At 35.3% G+C, this 23504-nt stretch overlaps 1 protein-coding gene across 7 annotated transcripts in view; it reads right to left on the bottom strand.

Moving 5' to 3' along the window:
• NTNG1 (netrin G1) overlaps nt 1-23504 on the bottom strand; it is a 150130-nt gene that overhangs the window by 33873 nt on the left and 92753 nt on the right. For 3 of the 7 annotated variants that reach the window (XM_042873799.1, XM_042873795.1, XM_042873796.1), the window contains exons 4-7: nt 22316-22488; nt 12782-12808; nt 2968-3033; nt 960-1019 (exon numbers count right to left, since the gene is read on the bottom strand). In XM_042873799.1, coding sequence (XP_042729733.1) covers nt 960-1019; nt 2968-3033; nt 12782-12808; nt 22316-22488 — 326 coding nt within the window. The remainder of the gene's footprint in view (nt 1-959; nt 1020-2967; nt 3034-12781; nt 12809-22315; nt 22489-23504) is intronic. The other 4 variants (XM_042873800.1, XM_042873797.1, XM_042873802.1 and 1 more) reach the window with 2 other exon arrangements.

Genomic DNA, 23504 nt, shown 5'->3' on the forward strand with positions numbered 1-23504 from the left:
TGCTTCAAAACAAATAGTTATCATGATCTTATCAAATGGGTCAGACTAAGTTCTAATGTTTGTTGGTATCTCTAGTCCTTAGAGATGTGTGTTTCATGAATAAGGAGATATTCCCTGGGCAGCCTGGTCTAGTATTAAATGTGGAGGTTAGTGGCCCTGCCTGTGGCAGGAGGGTTGGAGATTCACGATCCTTGAGGTCCCTTCCAACCCTGTGATTCTGTGATTCTGTGATTCTGTGATTCACAAATAGCTGCAGAAAGACAAAACATTTTTATATGTACTTTTTATAGATAAATTGAAGAGGAAACCCAATGAAAATATCTGAGCTCAGGCAGATTGATAAATATGCAAATCAAATAGGTTGCTTGTATGCCACTGAGATAGTACTGGCATCCTTCATTGTGCCCACATAATGCCATTATTTTGATAAAACACTGAAACATCAGTACAAAACGTAATGCCTATACTTTCAATTTGCACATTGTTACAATAAAATGAAGATGTAAGACACACTTACAATGCATTAGAAGACATAACTACATATTCAACTCCATGGGTACAGATACTTCTTGATGATATGGACAATTGACTTTTTTATGTTTTGTTTCCCCTCAACTAATCTTTTTCTTTCCTTTTTTACAATTTATGCAGATGGGTGAGGAAATCTCAAACAAACATTTCATTTCTAGGTAACAATCTGAATGGTCATTTACTAATATTTAATTAGTTCAAAAACAAGCGCCACATCACTTATATGTCAGCAGTGACTGTGTAAAAAGCATAATTATTTTTTCTGTGTATGCCTTACGTTTATGTGACTTAATGTTTCTGCTGTCAATGAAGATGCCTCACCAGTAAAGCTGATGGGTTCACTTCACAGATATTCCAGATTCATACAGTGCAATGTTCTCACAACACATAGCACTATGAAATCACTGTATGAATCCAAGAATTCCTACCTCTCTTGTGGTTTGCAACTTGAACAGAAGAAACAGTTGTCATAGATAATTTGGGAGCAACTGGATAGGTGATAAAATGAACAATAAATTAGAAACGATATCATATAGAAATAAATCAAAAGATTAAAAGAAATAAATCAAAAGATTAAAATAAACTATTTTGTTTCTTTACCATGTTAAATTAACTTTAACAATGGCTACTGTTTTGTAAGGAAACCATGAAACTTACTGAAAGTGTATTATAGGCTACCAACTATTGAGTCATTTGAGCTATAATATCCAAAATAAAGAGAAATTAATTCATGTAAGCACACTGGCAATTTTGTGTTAGATGTTATAGGTTAACTTCTACTAGTACATGACCAATGGCTATAAGGCAATCAGAGTGCTCTACAAAGGGTTTTATGAAATTTACTTGCAAACATACTCTGGCCTATTTGCATAAAGAAAGAAAATGCGATAAAATAATATTAGATATAATAAGATTTTTGTAATCATTCTCATTATACACTATAATTAACAAGTATTTAATTTACAGTAAATATATAACACAAGCATATAATCTAAATAGAAATGCTTTTAAGTTTTTGTGTTTTGTGTTCCATAACAAAATATCAAAAATAATGCTACTACAGCTGGCTCTCATTTACTGGGAAAGAAATAATGAGTAATCTTGTGCTGCTCGAGATGTATTGTGCAGTGAAGTTAGGTCTTAGATTACAAGTAATATAAATGATTAAGCTATGAAATACGTTGTGAATAAGGTAGGCTAATCATTGGACACAGCAGAGGAGTAGACATCAACCTATATTTTTTTGTTTATTTGAAGAACACATGCAAAAACTTAGAACGTGGGCTAAATTAAATTATTAGAATACTGCCATATCGTCAGGGATATTTAGCTCAAAATATATGTGAATAATACAAACTAAAGTACATTCTTAATCCTTATAGAGAGCACAGACCAACTGTGATTTTCTATCTTTTGTGTAGAGAATGTAGAAGCTTGCACATGTAGCACATTAAGTTTTATACGTGTATGTGCGTATCCCCATCTGGTCACTGTGATCAATGGATAGAGCTGCAGCCATTCTAAGATACTTTCCCAACAGAGTCCTTTTTTTTTTGTTTGTTTCTCTAGTTTAGTAGCTATTTCTATCTCACCTTTTAATTTTGTACTCTCTCCATCTATATATGCTAAAGGCCAGAAAAGACATCCTCTGAATTGTCAGAGCAAGCTGCTGACCAAATTTCTGCAGGGTTTCTTTGGGAGTGAATGGTTATCGGGGCAGTAAATAAGGAGAAAAAAGAAGGACCGTTATATTTTTACACTGAATGATCTTTATGAAATGTGTAGCACAGCTGAATAGAACTTCAAATAACAAAGAATATTGCTTTTACTTTATTATTCATCTCAAAAAGTCATTCTGTCACTTTCAGTGATAATCATCATGCCAAAGCCTAGGAATTTTTTGTGTGGAACTTGAATTGCTGAGAACAGTCTATTCTGCAGAGATCGTGCTTGCAGGCTGAATGGCATACAAGCTGAGAGTTCCCAGCTCACTTGGGAAGAGAAACTGGAAACAAAATATTAGTAAGTGTGTTTGAAGAAGTGAATTGCAATCTTTCTCAGTCAAAAAATCTGAAAACTTATTCATAATACTGACTGTGCTGTTTATACAAGTCATTTCATATTACCTAAGGACTTCCGTACGACTTAACATGTGTCAGTACTTATAACCTGTGTGTCTACATTTCCAGACTTTACGTAGTGATGTGCTTGATCTTACTGTTGAAAGATGCCCAATTCAGGTGAGTTTTTTTTTTATGGTTGAACTCTATAGATATTTTCTCACAGAATATCATTACTTAGCACAAAAAATAAAAAAATAAAAAAATAAAAAAAATTGAGTTGCATTACCACTGTTACTATTTTTGCTGCCATGTTGGGACTCTTTGAAAGAAATTTGGGAAATTTTACATCACTAGGAATTTTACAGCATCCTACCTTGATTTGGTTTAGAAACCTCAAGAGAAGAAATATTCGGCCATATCCTATCAAACTTTGGAGGATCTGCATGCGTCAGGAAAAATCAGGTTTTGTTATTTGCATCTGTGATATTGTTCTAAACAGGCAAGCATGTGGACAAAGACATAGATTACAAACATCCATTACTGAACTATTCTAGGTTGCACTTGAAGAGTACATGATTTCACACTGAACAAGAAAACAAGCAATTGATGACTCCCAAAACACCAAATGGACATAAAATACTGTGCATAACAATTTAACTTCAATGATTCAAAATATCATTGTTCATTGTGAGAAGATATTCAAGTCCAACATATTTGGTTCTAACACATAGAACAAAATAAAAGCATGTTCTTTTAATCTGCTCTGTAGAGATAAAATCACAATATCAGACAAATATAGATTTCTTACCAAAGACACATATCTTACCATTGCATCCTGTTTTAGGGCCTTTTGAGTGAAACACATTTCTGTTAACAGAAGACATATATTTTCCAGTAGTGTGGACCTTTTCTTCACTCTCACATTTTTTTGTGTGTTGCATTTATTTCATATCACAGCTAGACTATGTTTTTGTGAAAATACAAAATGTCTAAGTATTTTAAAGGCCTACATATGGAGGCATTTTGTCTCTCATCAAAGGTGTAAGATATGTCTCTTTAGAGCTTCATTTCCTTTAGTCAATGTGTTTTGTGTTGAGGTAGGGTGGAATGATTACACTTAATGGTGCTGGCTGCTGGAGCTGAGAGCAAGTAAAGAGGTGAGCTGGTGGTGGAGGGGGAGGGGGAGAAAACTTCTTTGGACCCTGATGTGAGACATGGTCTTTTATACTGTTTCTTGTTTAGTTTAGTTTTGTTTCTGTTTTCTTTGGTCATTGATAGCTCCCATCTGCCTAGCTTTGGACATCAGATTTGGACAGCATTTTTATCCTCTGTATGTTCTGCAGTTGTTTCTTCTCTGAGCCTGAATAGAATTTTCCCTAATGATCACATCAGCCTACACAGCAGTGATATAAACAGGGAGAGGGAAATTTATTTCTGCATACAAGAAGTTCAGTTGTGTGGTATGTAGATTGCAGTTGTCACATCTCTTTGGTATCAAGAATCTAGGCTAACAGGTCTTTTGGAAGATAGTATGTTTCACTGATAGATCAATCATATTGGAAGACATAGAGGTGAAGAGAAAAAGGCTGGGGCTTCAACCACCTGATCTAGTAGGAGGATGTCATTTTTTTTCTACTGCACTTTCTGATCAATTTGTCAAAGGTGAATGGAAAATGTCTGGGTGTGAATGCACGTCCCAAAAGCTTTCCTTTGAAGAGAACAATTTAAGGAAAGGCTTCCGCTGTGCTATTTACTATTAGGTATTCTTTTGAAACTGAATCAGTTAATATTTGATCCAAATATATCATTGCATCATATTCTTGCTTTTTTATGGTTTTTTTTTTTTTTCCCTATTAGTCAAGATAATGCACATAAGGAAAACTGAGCTGATTTGGTAGTCTTAAGTCTTGATTGAAAACAACCTGCCTCTACTAATCAGATCCACCAATTCACACACATAGGAAGTGCAAACACTGTAGTCAGTGCATTACAAAAGCTATCTCAAAGCCATACTGAGGTGGCATGGTAATCCTATCACACTTTTAGACTATAATTCTATGCATCTACGACTACATTCCACCTCCTGAAACATTCATGGACTTGTTATGGTAAAGAAGTTTGAAATACATACAAATAAATGATTTGGACATTTAATTCACTGGTTAAGTTTTGGTTAAGTTTCAGGAATGCTTAGTCTTGGCTTAAATTTTTGAATGGACTGGACATCAGATAATATGTATGAAAATCAGGAGCTAGAAAGGAAAAACAATCTTAATTGACTACATTCTCTAAAATGGCTTAAATAGTATCAGAAATAAAAGTAACAATATCAAAGCTTTGTAATGCCTTAAGGACTAACCTTCTCAAATACCTGCTACTTAATAAACTGTAGGTCCTATACATAAAATCATATCAACTCTTATTCTGATAATGATTTCCCCAAGGAATCTCTTGTCTTGTCCAAATAAAATCATTACTTCTGTGTCAGAAAATCAGTGTTAAGTGTTTCTAAGTAATCCTATAAATTCTACAGATTCATAATTCTTTTCACAAACTGACTTGAAATGGAGACTGTGACTTGCTAAAATAATGAAAACTTCCCTGACCTTTTAAATTAGACTATACTGAGCTATGTTTCTTAATGGGCATACAAAAAAAAGATGAGCATATGTACTGTGACTAAGGATTAACAATTAAGAGTTATTGTTGGTTATTATTACTAGTTATTAGTGCTATTTGTAACCACCTTAGAAAGGCTTTCTCAAGGTCATTTGTTCTAAACTGTGCTCATAGCAAGGTCAACTTCAAAAGTTGTTGTTCAGGGTTGTATCAAGTTCAAATCATTTGCTGTCTTTAGTAGCTCTGGGCTGCTTGGTAATGTTAGCGCTCCAGGAGACTTAATGCTTCTTTTTTTCACATTTATATACATATACATATATATGTATATGTATAGATACATACATATATATTTTTATATATTTATTATATATATATTTTATATATAACATATATATATATAATTAACATATATATTTTTATATATATATTTGCTAAAGAGAAGGGTTTTTTTCTTATGTCCATACTCATGGAATGTATTATCACCAAGATTACATGTTTCCTTATAAAGGTCTTTTTACTTATCTTTCTAGCTCCCTCCTTCCCTCCTTGAATGTGATGTTAAATGCTTTATCTAAAAGCATATGTGAGACTTCCAAGTCAGAGAATATTGACTGTCATTCCCACAAGTATGTTGGAGCAGATGAGTCATCAGAAAACAATAACAGAAAACAACAGAAAACAATAACATTCATTTAGAAGCTACTTATTCTTTTATTGCAACTTGTGAAAACATTTCTAGTCCTAAGTGATCACCACAAAGCTTATTTTTTTTAAAAAGACAAGTTTACCAAATAAACTTTACTATTCCAGAACATTTTATTTGCATGCTCAATTCTGTAGTCCTTGTTTTCCTGAATAATTAATGTTGGTCTAGGTATTCTAGAAAAAACACTAGATAAATCTAGGATACTACTCTGTTGTTAAATGTTCCATGGTAGGTGTTCTAGGTAAACAAAGCTACAGAAATGTGAAAAAGGGCTTCTAAAAGTAGATTTTTAGTGCATTGTTTGAAAGTAAAGGTACTTTAGGCACCTTAAATAGTAAAGGTATGTCAGATACATGAACGAGCAGAAAATTAAGACATGATGTTTTAAATTTGCATTGGAAATTTTTGCATTTTTACTTTCTGTTATTTCAAAGCCAACTCTTGAAAAAAAAATCTTTTGTGGAGAAAGGAAAAGCTGATGATTGCAGATTTACTAGATATATGATTATTTCCTCTGGCCATTCCCTTCTAGCTTCCCCTCAATGTTTTGAATATAAAGATATTAAATAAAGAAAATGTATTTCAAGTATTCCCTAGAAGTGCAATCTGCACCTCATGCCACATTCTGGCTTTGAATTAGGGAAGTAACAGAAATGAAACAGGTCATTTCAGCTTAATTTCAGCCAGGCAGCTGCTCAAGAAAAAACTTGTCATTTTGTTGGCAGAAATTAATCAGCTCTTTGTTTGTTTCTCACTTCTACCGTGTACTGAGCTGGCAGTAAAATTGGCATGTACTTCCACTGAGAGGGACTATCCTTCACTGGGAATGCTGACCAAGGGCAGGTGATGGAGCATATGAAGACTACATTGCTGCCTGGGCATCTGCACTCTGTATACTTTCATCTCCTAAAATGTTTAAACTGACTTGTCCACAAACAGAGTATTTGCTAAAAATCACTCATGGTAAATCAATAAGCCTTAAGTAATGCTTACTCTAATGTTAGACAAAGATAATTTGTGTTTCCTACTGTCATTTATTTATTCACATTATATAGAATCTTAGTGAGGGAGACTAGTTATGTTTAAGCTTAGTCTCTTAAAACTTTGGCTTAAAACACATAAAAGTATTTAAAAAAAAATCAAATTCAGTGATTCCAGTAGAAGGTGTTGAAAACTGGCCTTGCCACTGCCTATTTTAAACAGTGAGTAGCTGAGAGATAAGATGGCGTTTCATCCAAAAAATAGGCATCTGCTGGGTACGGTGATAGATGTATGACAGTGGTTTTAGGTTTAATATTAAACAAAAAAGGATTGAGAATAATTAGAAATAATGTTCTGATCAGATCAGTGGCAATGGAGATTTTGTAACTGCTGAAGTAATTGAATGTTTGTACCAGATGATATATGGTCTCTTCTTGCAAACATCATGTGATGATTATTACACTGTTTTTAGGTCTGTTTGAAGCAGTGATAACACACCTCATGAAAAATTTGTCTTACGGCAGTTTATTTATACTGAAAATTGATCTCCTGAAATGGGAAGGAATGTCAAAAGAAAGGTTTTTTTTTTTTGTTTGTTTGTTTGTTTTGTTTGTTTGTTTTTTTAAATCATGCACTGATTTATTAAGTCTTAAAAAAATTTCTCGGCCAATTTTAGGCAATCTTTTTGGAGCAATGTAGGAAGTTTCATACCTGTTCCTTTGAAGAAAGGAGAATTCTGCATTAATGTGAAGATGTGGTTGTTTTTGCAGCTCCTCAGCTACAACATCTTTTACAACTGTTGGAAGAATTTAAATGCAATTAGTTCTTTATGCGTCCAGTTGTTGTTTCAGAGTAAAAGCAAGTGATCTTTTCAGAGGTTTTAAAAATCCAGTGATCCAGTTCTGGAAATTTTGGAGCTGATCTTAGAAAAAAATCCACTGCTTTTAACTAAGGTAAAAGATTGTTATTCTCACACTAGTGAGGTTGGAAGGACTATTCTTCAATTGTAAGTATTTATAGTATTTGCAAAAATACTTGCAAAATATTTGCAGAAGTATTTTTTTATTTTGATTTGTTTTGCTTTTATCTTACAGTGGTGCTGGAATTCACAGTTGGACCGAGACTACTGTACTGTTGTTCACAGCTGATGAAGAACAGTAGATCAAGACTCATTCTTCTTTATACTCCAAGAAGTAAATAAATTTCATGTCTGGGGACAAAAAAAATAAAAATAAAAAAAAAGAAGAGAAGTGCTTTTTCTCCTCAAGCTTTACAGATGTTGTATTCTTAAATATCTTCCTAGATTTTTTTGTCCAGAAACTTTTCTAAGTAGCTGCATCTAAATTTGCACATTGTGACTGCAACATTTTTTCCACAGGTACCATAACTCGTATCAAAATGTTGCTTTATATAGTGTCTCTGAAGCTTCCTATCATACGATGCTTCGTTAACGGCTATATAAAAATTAATGGGGAACTGAATAGCCTTCTCTATATTACAGCAAATTAAAAAGAGAAAGTTCTGAAAAGAGTGATGAACTACTGATTGTAATTAATCCTAGATGATGAAGACACTTTGGGATGAAGAATGAGAAACAACACAGAACTGCCACTGGCCACATCTACTAAGTTGGAGAGAATGGCTCTTCTTATCTGTTAAAATTGGTGGATCTGGCAAATCAAGCAAACTAAAACAAAAACTCTCCCAAATTCCAGCCCAGCAGTTTATCAGTGCTTTCTTGAGTAGTACACTAGAAATCACTCCACAAAGAATGGGATTCTGTTCAGAACTGGAATCAGCGAAGGGACCTCACTTAGTGAACTTCAAAACTGAAATCCAAGTTACATAGGAGAACAGTGGTGTTCTCATGAATCCTACCAGGTAAATAAACTCACAATTTCTTTGACTTAGAATGTTTAATTTACTTTCATAGCTGGCAAATGAAAGCATTATAGCACAAAGGATACTGGTATCTTTTTTTTTCAGCTCTGTAAAGTTTTAGTATCATAGAAAGCCTAATTGTTAGACTTGAAGAAAAATTCTGGGCTCATAGAGTTATTAGAGTAACAGTGAGAAAACAAATACTGTCTGCCTGTACCTGCTTATTCAGATAAGGTGATTGCCTTAGACTAGGGGTCTGATTTACAGTGTTATTTAGTAAAAAGTCAGATTTCATTAAAACTGAATTGAAATGGGAATATTTTGCTAATATATCCAAAATGTTACAATCTGAAAACTATCTAAAAGATTTTGTAGGTTCGTGGTCCCTCAACTATTCAGTTCTCTCTGTAAAACTTGTTCTCAATTAATTACAAACAATTACAACCTACATATGCATATTTAAATCCTGCACATATGTAGATGTTACGTACATAATCTAGTCCGGAGCTTTGCACTGTAATAACTTTGATCCCAGTGCAAATTTAGTGAGAGATGTTCTTGATTGGTGCAAGGGGATGAAATCAGGTTCTAAATACTTCCAGTGTGATTTTTAAAAAATAAGATTTCTAGTATTTGCTCTCTCAGTTTTACAATATTTCTATTTCTCACTTCAAAATATCAAAATAAATATTTAAAACAAATAAAGTTACACTCATCCTAACACTATTTTAAATGCAGAAAGATATCCACCAGATCTTTCAAGGTTAAGAAACTAATAAAACAAGAATGCCCGTTCAAGGTTTATTTTATTTTGTTTTATATTCATTATCATTCCAAGAAAAGCTCTCTTAATTTGAAATTGGCTGTAAAGAAGAATAAAAATATAGAGAACAAAGCAGAGAATGCCATTTGAACATCTTGATTCCACCTTGCACTTGGGTGCACGGTCTGTCTCTAAACTCTGACTCATCTGCCACCAGCAGGCTTTAAGGTGATAATCACCCACAAAGAGCTATTTGCACATCATGTCTATCTTATCCTGTTTCTAATTATACCTTTATAACAAACTGCTTAGCATAATTAGTGGTGTTATGCTTCACAGGAATAAAGATAGAAGCTATAGGTTAGAAGATTCAGGTTTCTGAAGGCATACATGTACAAACTAGTAATTTTTGTATGTGGTCACAATAACAAATATTTTGATGCATTGGTCTATGTAAAATTATACAATGATTATTTTAGCAAGTAAAGTAATGCAGTTCTCAGAATGTTCAAGTATTATATGTAAGCATTGCTGATCATAAATTTTACCACTATGAAATGGTTTTGGGACTCATTAATTGCTAATGCTCTCACCAAATATCTTTGCAGATACGGCTGAAAAATGCTGAAAGGGACAGCGTTGGAATCTAGAATGCTGGAAGTGACTGGACACCTATTATTCAACTGATAGACAGCAGCAAGTACAAATGACCTTAATAGGAAAGCTCGGGTTTATTTACTTATTTTCTAGATGATCAGAAAGGATGTTTACTTAATGACCATTCATTTTTTGTACTCAAACTAACAATAAACTGCTTTAAGATGATTGAATTATAAAAGGAATAGAGAATGATGTGTGTATGTGCACACAGTAAAATACATCGTAGTTTTCTTTGGGGATGCTTTCATTGGGGTCTTCAGAATGTTTAATGAACGCTGATTGCAGCGGCACCTGATTTGTTTGCTGGCAGTTTGGTCTACATTCGTTCCGTCCCTCCTGCCCCCTTCTTATGTATTTGAAAAAGCCTGAAGAACACAAAATGCAATATCGCCGTAGTAATGTTTGCTGTCAGGCAAAATAAAACCCAAATGGTATCTCCTGAGAATAAACTCCTGTCCCTAGTTAGGGAGAAACTCTGCTGATTTGAACACAAGCATAGCATAGACAAAAGAAGTAGTAGTGCGGTATCCATTAAAGCAGCCACAACTATTGAATCTTCTTTGGCTTTATGCATTAATTGTAATTCTGTTAAATTCTCTTAGAGACAAGAATATATTTATGGGTTCTATCCTTGTTTAACTGATAATTCTGCTGTTTCTATCCTGTAGTAAAGATGTTCAGAAGATTGTGCAAGTAGAGCTATTTTTCCCCTGAGCTATTTAAGAAGAAAAGCATGAAAAAAAGCAAGCAGAATATCAGTATTTACTTATGCTCGTGAAGAGATGTTCGTGCTTCAGCCTTTCCAGGTAAGTAAAAAAAAAAATTGTTGAATTCTACCACATATTACTCCAAGATGTTTATAGCACATTTAAGATAAAGCATAAACTTGCACTAATTTTTCAATTTTCTATGGAATGTTAAAGACATTTTTCTCCATTTTTAATAGATAAACAGTACTAATCAACCCAGTTTAAAACACAAAGAGGTCAACATTGCATCCTTTCAGGTCACCATTACTTAAAAGGTATTTGAGTTTCCCTGTTAAGTTTTCAAAGGCCAACATCTGCTGATGCTCAGAAATGGTAGATGTGGTGACAAAGGCTGTATGGAGCGTGAAGTGAAAACACAAGTATATAGTCCATGCAACACAGCACTAAGAAAATACAGCACAACCATACTCCAAAGACCTATTTTCCCATTCATCCCATGTCTGTTATTAATGGCAGGATATTTCTGATAACACCAATATAAACTTACTCTTCTCTTCCATGTAGTTCTTTTTTTTTGTTGTTGTTATAATATATATGTATAAAAACATGGTTTTAAAATAGCGTATCACTATCCATTTTCAGCCATGAAAATGTCAAAGGAGATATTGAAGCAGGAAAATTACATTATTCAGATTGAAGGCTCTCAGTTTCAGGTTATTGCCATTGATGCTGCTTCAGTATTTAAAGCTACCAAACAGATGCCATGGTATTCAGCTGTTAGCACTGTTCTTATTTACAAGGAGGCTAGTTTTGACGATATTTAGCTTGCTGCCTAGAGTTTAACAAATCAGTGCTATTCATGAGCTTCCGTAAACTGAGCTGATTTATAAATTGGCAGACCTGACTATGCATCAAAAGAAGTGAGGCAGTTTTATCCAAATTATTAGAAGCTTTTCAGCTGGATATCGGGTACGGCAAATTGTATTTTACTACGATGATATTTTCTCATTTTGATAGTCCTGCATCTCATAGAAGTTGCATCTAAGGTTTCTGCAAAGCTGAGGCTGTGGGGAATATTCTTTCAGTCAGTCACAGCATGATAGATTTCTAGTCCTGCACTCTATTTGTAAGCAGCTGACATGCCCTGACTGTGTGCACTTGTCTGCTGTGGAACTCAGCTGAGACACAGGGCTCAGCTACTATGTTCTTCCTTTGTTTAAGTGTTCTGACATGATTTTTCTGCTACTTCCTTGATATGCTAGTTCTTAACATTACAACACTATGTTTTTATCATAGTTCTGGTATAATATTTTGAAGCTTTATATGCATACAGAAAAGCAGGATTATTTTTACAAGGAACACAGTTCTATTTGTTCTGTGCAGAAAAGCCCAGTTCAAAGGCTACTGGTGGTAATCCAAAGATCTGAACAGATACACTACATTTACTAAGCTACTGCACAAAAAATGAAAAGTATTTTTAAAAATCTTCTGTTCTCTCTTTGAATTTATACACAAACACATGAAAATTAATTGTCCTATACTTCCCTGTTACTAGTAAACATTTTCACAAAATATACTCAAGAAATATTTTCTGTGGAAGTTTTAATTCTCTGCATAATGCTCATTTTTACAGCATTCATCTTTCATCTGCCGATAAGAATGCATCAGAAAATCTGTGCTTGAAGGCAGATATGTTGACATTCTCTCTGGCTATATAATGCGGTTACATGTTACTGTAAGCCAGTACATAACCCCTTCACTGTAGAGCACATTTCGGATAAACATCATCTACAACAGAGAGGGATGTTGGGAAACGAGATCCAAGAAGCTGAATGAAAATGCAAAACAATACTGTCTTTTTACTTACTACCAATACTGGAAATACTGGGTATACCTGTAGAGAAAGAAAACAATAAAAAGATGTTAGCTGTTTACTGTAGTTGACAGCACTATTACATCTAAGATTCTGAATGTATATATATATATATATCTCCTCATTTTCAGAATATTGTATCAATAAATAGTTCCAAGCAATTGCTAGCATTTATCCCGCCCTTTCTAAATGCAGAGTCTTTAGATTTTTCAGTATGAGACTGTGGGGACCACTAAAATGTATTGACAGATGGGTATTTCTGGGACCCATACCAGATCTCAGAACTTCATGAATTTGTTCAGAGCAGTTTTGTATTTGAACTAGCCAGCCATTAGGTTTAGTGCTCTATATAAAAATATAACTCATGCATGTATTATGTAGATCTAGGGAAAAAATGAACCAAAGGATAGATGCATTGCTAACTACTTTGGCCAGCTGCTTAAATCAGTTGATGTCTTCTGTTGCATTAACTACACATAGCTATTTTTTTCATCCTTTACCTGATGGTTACCCAAATTAAGTTAAGGAAAAGAAATTTAATTGAGCAAAACAATCTAATGCATTAGGCTTGCCATATTGACTAAGCCTCTCATTGATTTCTTTTGCTGCTTTCATTTCAGTTTCTGAGCTGAACTAATGCAGGGAAACCATTCCAGAGGCAGGTGAGATTTACCAGAAGAGGTGGGGCTGCTGAGGAGTAAAGCTGCTACATTAGCAATGTGGGATCTCCAGTTGCCTGATGTAGTTCTGAAATGTAGCTTGTGGTTATATCTGCCCTTAATGGTGCTTTTTTTTTTCATGTCCAAAACTGTGGACACAATATCTTTTCTGAAATGCCGTTTTCTTTATATTAAATGGTATCGATTATAGTACTATCGCTGGTTTCCAGTGTTAAACTGCAGATCAGTAATTAAATTCTGAATATTTGCATCCTCTCAGTTAAATACAGTTTTCTTTCTGTAAGTTTTATTGACTTCAGTAGAATGTGCTTTACTGCAAAAGTCTTTTTCTCCATTAAACATCTGCTGTACTACTTTCAAAATCCATCTTGAAGAGTTCTGTCTTACTCAGAGATCGTATGGACTATTCTCTAATGAAGCAAGTTGGAGTGAAGGAATGTTTGCATGATAAATGACTTTCAATGTAAGTATGGTGGTAGAGTCAATTAGGAATCGTTCCTAAATTCTAGCCTGGCAAGGAGAAAACTGAAGTAATTTGGTGTACAGAATGATAACCTGAACGAAATATGGCAATGCTGGGGCACATGCCAGAAAGTCTGCCCTACTTTCACATCGGATGTGGGAACTGGGACCTGCAGAAGGCCAGGCCCTGCACTTGGGGAGCCCCTGCTGAATGAAACTCTCAGGCATCATTTCCAAACTTCATTTTTGCTGAGATAAACATGTATGTGTATGTATATACTTAAATCACACAGTTAGGTATTAAAAGCTAAATAAGAATATGGTCATAATAGAACATATTTTTTGTTCTAAAAGTTATAAAAAGAACTTAGTTCCCTATGTACTTTTAAATTATATAGGTTAATGTAAGAGAACTTCTATCCACATGCCTTAAAAGTCAAAAAGCCAACAATCAATTTTCCATTTTTCCCCCAAAGTTTCAATGGAAGTTTGTTTCCTTTTCTTGCAAGTTATTATAGATGTTTTAAATTAGCAGAATTCATTTTCCTTTATACACTGATGGAAACTGCAAGAGTATTAGATAAAGTACAGATCCTGTGTTCTCACACTCACACTTCCACTGTGAAACTGTATTTGTATTTCCTTCAGTATACTCCCCCACCTCAAACCTCTTTTCTCTCCTACACACACACACAAATATCCTTTCCTTTCTGTCCTTAACAGATTGTAGGAAAGGGAGAGGCTTTCCTGCAAGTCTGATCTCCTCTTTTTATTCTATTTCACAAATTCATAGTGATAAATGCTTCCTGGGCAGAGAATAATGAGAATAAAAAACCTGCTTGCCTTTAAGGGCTCTAAATTAAACTTGCAAAGTTGTCTTCAGATTCTATTTGAAAAGCTCTTTCACTCTTTCCATAGTTTCTATATTTGTGTGATTTTTGTAATACCAGTTACCCTATGTGTGGTGACTGTGTTGATTGTGTTCTACTTTATGCCCTTTCTGCTAGAGTGAGAATGGCACTTCTGGGTTTGTCTAGAAAAGAGGTGATTGCATAAGGCCGTGAGACAGGATCTATTAACACTCCTTAAAAACTAAAGTGCATATATAATGGGAAATATGTTCTCAGTAGTGGTGCTCTGGGAAGATTAGGACTTGCATATTGAGGCCAGTTCTGGCACAGCAGAGCTGCATGAGGTGCAGGAGTTGCTCCCATCAGCAGCCCTGAGGTGTGCATGCATGCCATGTGGGGGCTGTGGCATGGTGGAGAGGAAGCTGTTGGGAGCTGGGTGGGATGCTGTTGTCCCCTGGCATGGTGGGTGCCCATCAGCCTTGTGGCAAGATAGATCAACCAAGCACAACTCTCTTCTGCTAAATTAAAGAAATCAAGTGACTGTATTTACACATAATGAGTTGTTAAACCAAAGCAATGTTCTTTCACTTGGAATCATTGGGATGCTTATGCATTTTTATGGGGAGTCTTGTATTGAGGAAAGAGCCAGGGTAGCTCCTGCCCCCAAAATGGTGAACAGTGCAGAAGTCTCTGATCCTATTTGCTATTTTTGACTTGACTTGAGGGTGGTGATTTGATATACTGCATGTTTACTGAAGTGCTTCTAAATATGCACACGTTACAAGAGAGAAAAAATCTAGTGCTTTCCTTGCATATGGTGTTCTGCATCTGCCTTGTAATCTTCTTGTTTTCCATTATCAGGAAATGGGTTGTTTTAGCAACTAGATACTGTGTAGCTAACTACTGTGAATGGAGAAAAAAACTCCAGAAATTGGATGCTTGCAAAGAGGCAGGTTTTCGATTTCTTGTGCAGATTGTGTCAGTATGGAATGCATAACAGAAAGGAATGACATCAAGCTTTCAGTGAGAAGGGCAATGCTGCAGTTTGCAGTCTCAGAGCAGGCCATATGCTGTAGCTGCCATGACCATCAGTGTGTTTGCATGCTTCCTGCCAGCAGAGCAGGTAATACAGTCAGGCTGCGTGTCCTCCTGGGCTTGGAGAGCATTTGTGATGGAGGAATTATTCTGGCAACTCAATCTTGGCTACTGTCTTTCTCATGGGCTTCTCTGCCTTTGCCATCACAAGGCTGGATGTGCACCTGCCATATGATGAGGAGTCAGGGATGGGCTCCTGCTGCTTTCAGAGCACTGCATCTTGCTTGCAGCTCACGTATTCGGGGAGACAGAGTCACCCAGAATTATCCAGGTGAGGTGAATGCAGCCTAGGGACTGAGAATTTAGACTGCCTGTTATGAAGGTATGAGAAGATACAAGAATAGATAATGCAACGCTATTTTGGACTCCTTAATTGCTGATGGAAGTTGTGTGAGAGTTTTTTTGACAAAAGATATTTCCTTATAATTGCACTCTACACAACACTGATTCTTAAAGAGGTGCAAAATATAGAGTTGAATTCCACAGCAAAGAGTCAGAGCAGGGCTGCAGTGTCTGATCTGCTTTCCTGGGATATATGTGATGCAGCATGACAGCACTCCTCACAGATATTTTTTCCCTTTCTAAATTCTCCAGTGAGGCATGATCACAATATCAGATCATCAGTATCAATTTTAGAAGTTCTGAATTCTATAGTAACTTAAAGTTCTGAGAAGCTGGAGGAACCTAGCATCTTGTAATCCCTTCATCAAAAGGAGTGATTATTATGATCACAGAAGTAAACTTTTTATGCTCTGTCAAATTGTGTTTAGGCAAAGGACCACACACTGTGAAAGACATAATTCTTAAGAAGTTTTGCATGTGTTTTGTTGTGAGAGCCTTAGAACTTCTGCTACTGTTAAGTTTGCAATTGCTCACTCCGTAAAGATTGAAAAGATTATCAGAATTGTCAAGAAGCAATGTTTTACTTCTTAAGCATGCCCCATTCCTCTGCACTGAGATCATGTGAGGACAACATCCTTTACTTAATTCATGAAAGTAGGCACTGGAAAGCTCCTGCCTGTTGGTTCAGAGAACAGGACCCTTAGAAAATGAGACTGTATCTACAGTGTGAGCCTGCCTTGAAAAGACTGTTGACTGCATGATCTTTTCAGGCATAGGGAATCCTGCTACATAGATTCCTCAATAACAAGCCTGCCATCATACAACAACCTCCAACATCACTTATGCTGGTCCTTCAAGATGGCTTTGTGCCATCAAATATTCACGGAGAAAAATATGAACACAGATGAGAGTAATCAGCACAATACTTTAAGTACCATTACTTTTTGCCAGGACTGTTTCTGTGGCAGCTGTGCTGCAGTGATGCCTCATAAGTCTTTTCCTGCTCAGGGAGGATTAGCGCTGTGCTGCTGAGACAGAGGCTATCCTGTCAGAGGGGAACTTGCTGCAGAAGAAATTCTGTTAACTGATTGAGACTATCTGCCTAACTTCTCACTGAAAAAATCCACCACTGAAAAATCCACCAGTGTTCTTTGTGTCCTGATCAATGCTTTGTTTCATGTCGAACTATGAATTAGCAAAGTCGGGTAGAAGCTGGGAGGCATTTTTTAGCTGAGTGTCAAGCATTTCTGGTACAGGTTATTGGCTGTGGAGGACTGACAAAAAAGCAAGCAGACTTTGATGGATGGGAGCCCAGCACAGACTCGGACAGCTCTGTTTGATAGAGCAAAGAACATAAGTGCCAGAGATGATCTAAACAACAGAAGGAAGAAAAGGGCTTGTGCTGTCAGACACGTATGACTGCTGAGAGAAAAGCTATCTTGTAATACCAAGTACTGAGAAATTCAATAAGTTCACTTTGAGTGCCAAAACATATTGCAGTACAAACTATTTGTAGAATGTGGCAGCACAAGGGAATAAATGTAATCACAAAATAGTCAATAAGATAGAGTGAAAATATAAAATAAATGCTATGCAGTAGTACCAGTATACAGTGAAGAATTTGATGTTTTTCACAAAAGCAGGCAAAAATGCTATGCATTCTCCTAAAAAAAAAAAAAATTACTTTCAATAAAAATGAAAAGGATACAGATATCAGCTTTATATCAAGGGTTAGATTATGAGTGGGATATAGCCTAGAATGCTCTTGTATTTCATGAGCTGTAACTTGAATAGGTATGAACAAGCCTCACTGGCTACCAAAATGGCAGAATCAGGACAGTGAAAACTACATCAATTCCTGTTTGGAAAGATTTTGAAACAGTCCTCAGGCTTCTTGTTGAATCTAAGCAAATTCCCCGGTATCAGAGAATGTCTGGAGAAATCTTTATTTTGTGGGGAAAAAAAAAAAATCATTTATAGAATTACATTAATTACAATACTGCATCTTATTTAAGCACTCATACAAAACAAAAGTGCTTCAAATCCATTCTAAATGAAAAATATTTTGTCTTAGATGAAGAAGGTAGAATCTGAAAATTGGAAGGAGGAGAAGAATCAAAGGACACTGCTGTAATGAAGGACTAATTATTGTACCCCTGGGGAATATAATTACCATATCAAGGAAGGTGTAAAGCCAAGCTAGTAAGTTAATTCTACCAATATGTTCCCCAAAAATGTTCACAGAATGTATGGTTATCTAAGAAGACTATGGCCCTAGAGCTACATTTACTGATCACCTGATGGAGATGGTGAAACAAACTCAACAGTGCAAATGAAATTACTCTGGTCCTGCAGAAAGACTACAGAATAATGCAAAAATTCATATGCTAAAACTCATGCTGGATTAAATCAGGAAGTGACAATGAAATGAAGCTTTTACATACCATGAATAATTGCTGCTTGTAGCAAGTAATCAGAAAACGCACAAGAAAAGAAGCTTATTTAGATCTTAGTAGTGCATAGGACCTGATTCAAGAAGCAGTTATCAGAGAACCACTTCTGGAATGAAAGCCAACATACTTGTTGAGAGGAATAAGGAGAAAAAAATCCACTGCAGAAACTTTCAGAGAGAGCAGATAAAAATGAGGAATCTAGTAAAAAAGAAACCAAAAAAAAAAACCAACTGAACAAATATAATGCAGACAACAGAGAGATGTAAAAATCTGAGAGACTAAGAATAATTGCATACAACCAATCAAAAGAAAGTAAATTCTAAAAGTGAACTTCACTAAAAACATAACAATCCTACCCAAATGGCAAAATAAAGAAGTCTTTAGAAAGATTCTCTTCACAAGTGTAAGTTAGATTAATAGAGAAACATTGGAAAAAAGCATAAAAATCTGTCAAGCTAAATATAAATGACAGTACTTGGAGAATCAACTTGCTACAGACTTAAATTTAATGCATATTTATTTTCCTTTTTAAATAAACACACCATAAGCAGAAGGCTTCACAAAGAGATGATTGGGTAGATAGAGAATGCTAAATACTAAATACTAAATTAATTGTTTGCACTGATACTCACAACAAAGGTTATAGAGATTCTCACAAACTGAGGAATTTATAAAAGTCTGCCATGACCAGAAGTTGTTTTAGAAGATAAAAGTAATATCAAGCAATAAGAATTGCCATATGGTTGTATTCACTGGAAAAGTGTTTTAAAGGAACTCAAATATGACATTTCTGAACGAATAACTGTAACATATAACCTGTCACTTATGTCAGCCTTGATGCCAGAAGAAATGTTGTCAAGTGTGACACCAGTTCTTCTTAAAAAGGACTTAAGGGCTGATCCATGTAATAATAAAATACAAAGCAGACGCGTTTTTATGCCACTGTAAAAGATCCATGTTATGCTCATGTCTAGAATATGATGTGAAGTTTAAGCCTCACAAAATCAAAAAAATGTCACCACAGAGCCAGAAGAGAGCAGGAATGGCACATGTAAATGATTTGGCATTGCTTTTATATACGACAAGATTAAATAGATTAGGATTCTTTATTTGGGAAACAGATTGGAGAAGTGGACGCGCCAAGTCTATGAAATAATAAATGGGATAACAAATAAATACGGCTGCGTTATTCCATTTTTTCCTAAGGGGGTAAAGACAAATAAAAACACAAAAAGCATACAAAAGGAAATTATTTTCATTCATTATGTCTTTAAAATGCAAAGTGTGTTGCTGTAAGAAGCCACTGAGAAGGAATTTATGGCAGCTGTGTCTCTCTCTTCTGAATCTAGAACCACTGTAGGAGACTCCAGTGCAGAAAGCCTCTTTATTGCTCAAGACTGGAAAGGCCAACACAAAATCCTTCTACGTTCACCTACGTCATTCAGTTTTCTATAAACTGCTTCTGGTGAGCACTGCTGAAGTCAGGATTTGAGGTTTGATGAAACACTGGTCAGCCCAAATAAGGTTACATTTTCACAGTGCTTTAGTACTGCTACTACTACTACTAATAAATAGAAAATTCTTTCTTTTATTTGCAACAGTTTTTGATTTTGATGGAATAACATATCTGATGCAACTCAGTGTCTCACAGTGACTCAAGTTGTCTCATCAAGCATCAGCAACCTTTCACTGTGTGCTAGTTCCACTGTTTCTGTTGGTATATGTTCAATTCATTTTAAATGATGTCAGTAACATAACAAACTGCATGTGGTAAGATCCTCATTTTCAATTTCAGATGTATTTTGCCCTAGTGCAGATGATTACTGGGGTAATCATATATGCATGTGTATATATATATACATATACATATATATATATATATACATATATATATATATATATATATATGTATGGTTCCATATATGCATATGGTATGTATATGTGCCTATGCACGTATACAAATACATACATAAATAACATCAAGCTGGTAAATCTCACCGTTTTTCTCCAAACAAAACTTTAAAGTTCTAATTCTGAGAGCAATGCTCCCTTTTTATAACTTGGAAAAAGTGAATTCTCTTACAAAATGTTTTTCACTTGCTTTTTGAAGGTTCCTTTTTTCTGCTCAATAGGAATTTTATCATAATTTCATACCCCCACACTTCACGGTTTGTTACTTGGGCTATTACTCTCACATTTAACTTGATAAGGTCCTGCTTCCTGTGATACTCATTTTTGAGTCTTGATTCCTCACAGCTGCTGCTTTGAAGTCTTAGATAACATTCCAAGCACTGCACATTTCTCCTGATTTTAAACTTCTATTCAACGAATTACATAGCTTTGTTTCTCTTACATAACTTTTCAGTAAATTGTTATATTCTAATATTCTAGAAATAAATGTTTTGCTTTTAATCAGAGTAAAACTCTGGACTTTTTTCTTCAAAGAAGCTATAAGTTCTGTCAAAAGGTTTGGTGATTTATTCTCATCTTCTTTAATCCTTTCTTCAAAGGAATGTAAGTCTGTTACTCAGAAGGAATTTGAATCATTGTGTATTTCATACATGCATGAAAAAAAGAAATGATGCTGTGCAACCTCTCTTTCAGCACCATGTTCTGTTTGACCTAATCCTGACCAGGACCAGGAAGAGTTGCTGCAAGCAACTTCCTTTGGATGATATTCATAAGTTTTGGAATGGTATATGTGAAATAGTGAGTATGCAAGTTGTTGAACGTGTATTAGTTTGAAACAGGCAGAGATAAAAATGTAGTTTTTGCTCTCACTTTTCCTCTCAGAGATCAGCAAGATTGAACGTGAGTCTGGATTACAGGTCCACATCAGATACAAAATTCATTTATCAGCCTTCAGATACAGTTAATAGAAAGACTTTTTAAAATTTTCTTGAATGGATGAAAAATCAGTAATGATCTCATCTGACAAGTTGTGCTGCGGTTGTTTTGAGTCCAGAGGCAATAAAAATGTATGAGTGGAAAGCTGAGAGAGCCTTAGCTGAAGCACTGCTGCAGACATTCCCACTGGTTTCCCTCCCCTTAATGTGCTTTTTCATGTGAAGGGTGCTATTCTTTTTTGGTTCCTTAATCTTTTCTGTGCAATAGCAAAGAATATGTCCATGGATACAAGCATAACAACTATTTACATGGGTTGACAGTGATAGGACAAAGGGAAATGGTTTTAAACTAAGACAGGGAAGGTTTAAGTTAGATATTAAGAGGAAGTTTTTCACTCAGAGAGTGGTGACGCACTGGAACAGGTTGCCCAAGGAGGTTGTGGATGCCCCATCTCTGAATGCATTCAAGGCCAGGCTGCATGTGGCTGTGGGCAGACTGGTTTAGTGGTTGGTGACCCTGCCCATGGCAGGGGGGTTGAAACAGGATGATCCTTGAGGTCCTTCTCAGCCCAGGCCATTCTATGATTCTATGCAGTTCTCATGCAAAATATTTACAAGCATGTAGAATACAGATAATGACATGATGCATACCTACAATTAATGTGCTTTAAGCCATGTTAAATTACGGGCACTCAATCATAAAAAAGGACAAACTTTTCCCAGAATTAATCCTCCTTCATAGTTGTGATATGGGCAGAATTCTAATAATGAAATAATCTTATTTTGCAGAATTACTTACAGATATTAGCAGTGCCCTTAGGTATAGGCAGATAAGAACCAGGGCTCCATGGTCGGCCCTGGTAATTCTTCTTGCATTTTCCACAGTCTGGGCCAGTTGTGTTATGCTCACATTCACAAAGTAGTCTTTTGTTTTCTTCTTTACAGCCAGTAGCGTGAAGGTTGCACTTACACCTATTTTTAAAAAGCAAAAATAAAAGAAGTAGGATATTATTTAAACTGTGTTTATTTTTGGCTTATATTTTTTTTGTAAAGAACACCCTATGGAAATTTTCTTTCTCAATGTGTTGTGACTGTGTTTTAGCAAGTATCACAAGATATTGCTCAAAGAGCACGTTATATTATCATCAACTCACACAGATCTAATAAGATAAACAGTGCTAATTTCACCAAGGTCCAAGGTGCTGAATCTTTTCTCATTTCCACTAACATAACTCCACTAATCAACTAAATTAATTGTAATTTTCATACAGCTAGGTCTACAATCTTGCAAAAATTCAAGAGTTGCTTGCTACACAAAGAGTTTGTATCCTTAGAGAGTCTGTCCCAAATTAAGATCTGAATAGGCCATGGACATCTGAGAAAGCAGATTTCACTTAAATATCCTCTACAACAGCCTACTTTGGGAGAAAGGAACCTTGAAAAATGTAAGTTCAGTTCAGTGATGTTTTGCCATTCTTGTCCAGCAAGTGCTATCTTGCTCAGTAAGCAATTTTTTTTCCCTGCTTTAATTTAATATAATTATAGTAGCTGAAGGTCACAGGAAATATTGTTTCCTGAGTTTAATTTAGGAAATAGCACCTAAACAAACTTTGAGAACAAAAATCATCACATAAATCAGATTCAGCATCTGCTACCTGAACAATTGTATTTCCCTTAATTCCTCTCTCTGCCTGAAACTAGGATTCTTACAGAATGGGAAAAGTAATTTCATAAACAGTAAAATATTTTTACTTTTTTTCCATCTCTTTCCCCAAAATGTTGGAAATGGCTAAAATCTGTTTCTGTTTGGAGCTGGAGAGAAAACTAGTATTTAATGACTCTAGTTGTTTGTTTTCATAACAATTGTATGTCTAGAGATTTAAAGGGTTGTCCTGTGAGTATTTGTCACCTGTTCCATACACTGGCCAATAATTAGAGCAAAACAGCACATGGAATGACCAACCGCAAATTAACAGCTGTCAAGCTGA

Source organism: Lagopus leucura, unplaced genomic scaffold, assembly GCF_019238085.1.
Source record: "Lagopus leucura isolate 7727_CA_CO unplaced genomic scaffold, USGS_WTPT01 Super-Scaffold_100009, whole genome shotgun sequence".
NCBI classification, from domain to species: domain Eukaryota; kingdom Metazoa; phylum Chordata; class Aves; order Galliformes; family Phasianidae; genus Lagopus; species Lagopus leucura.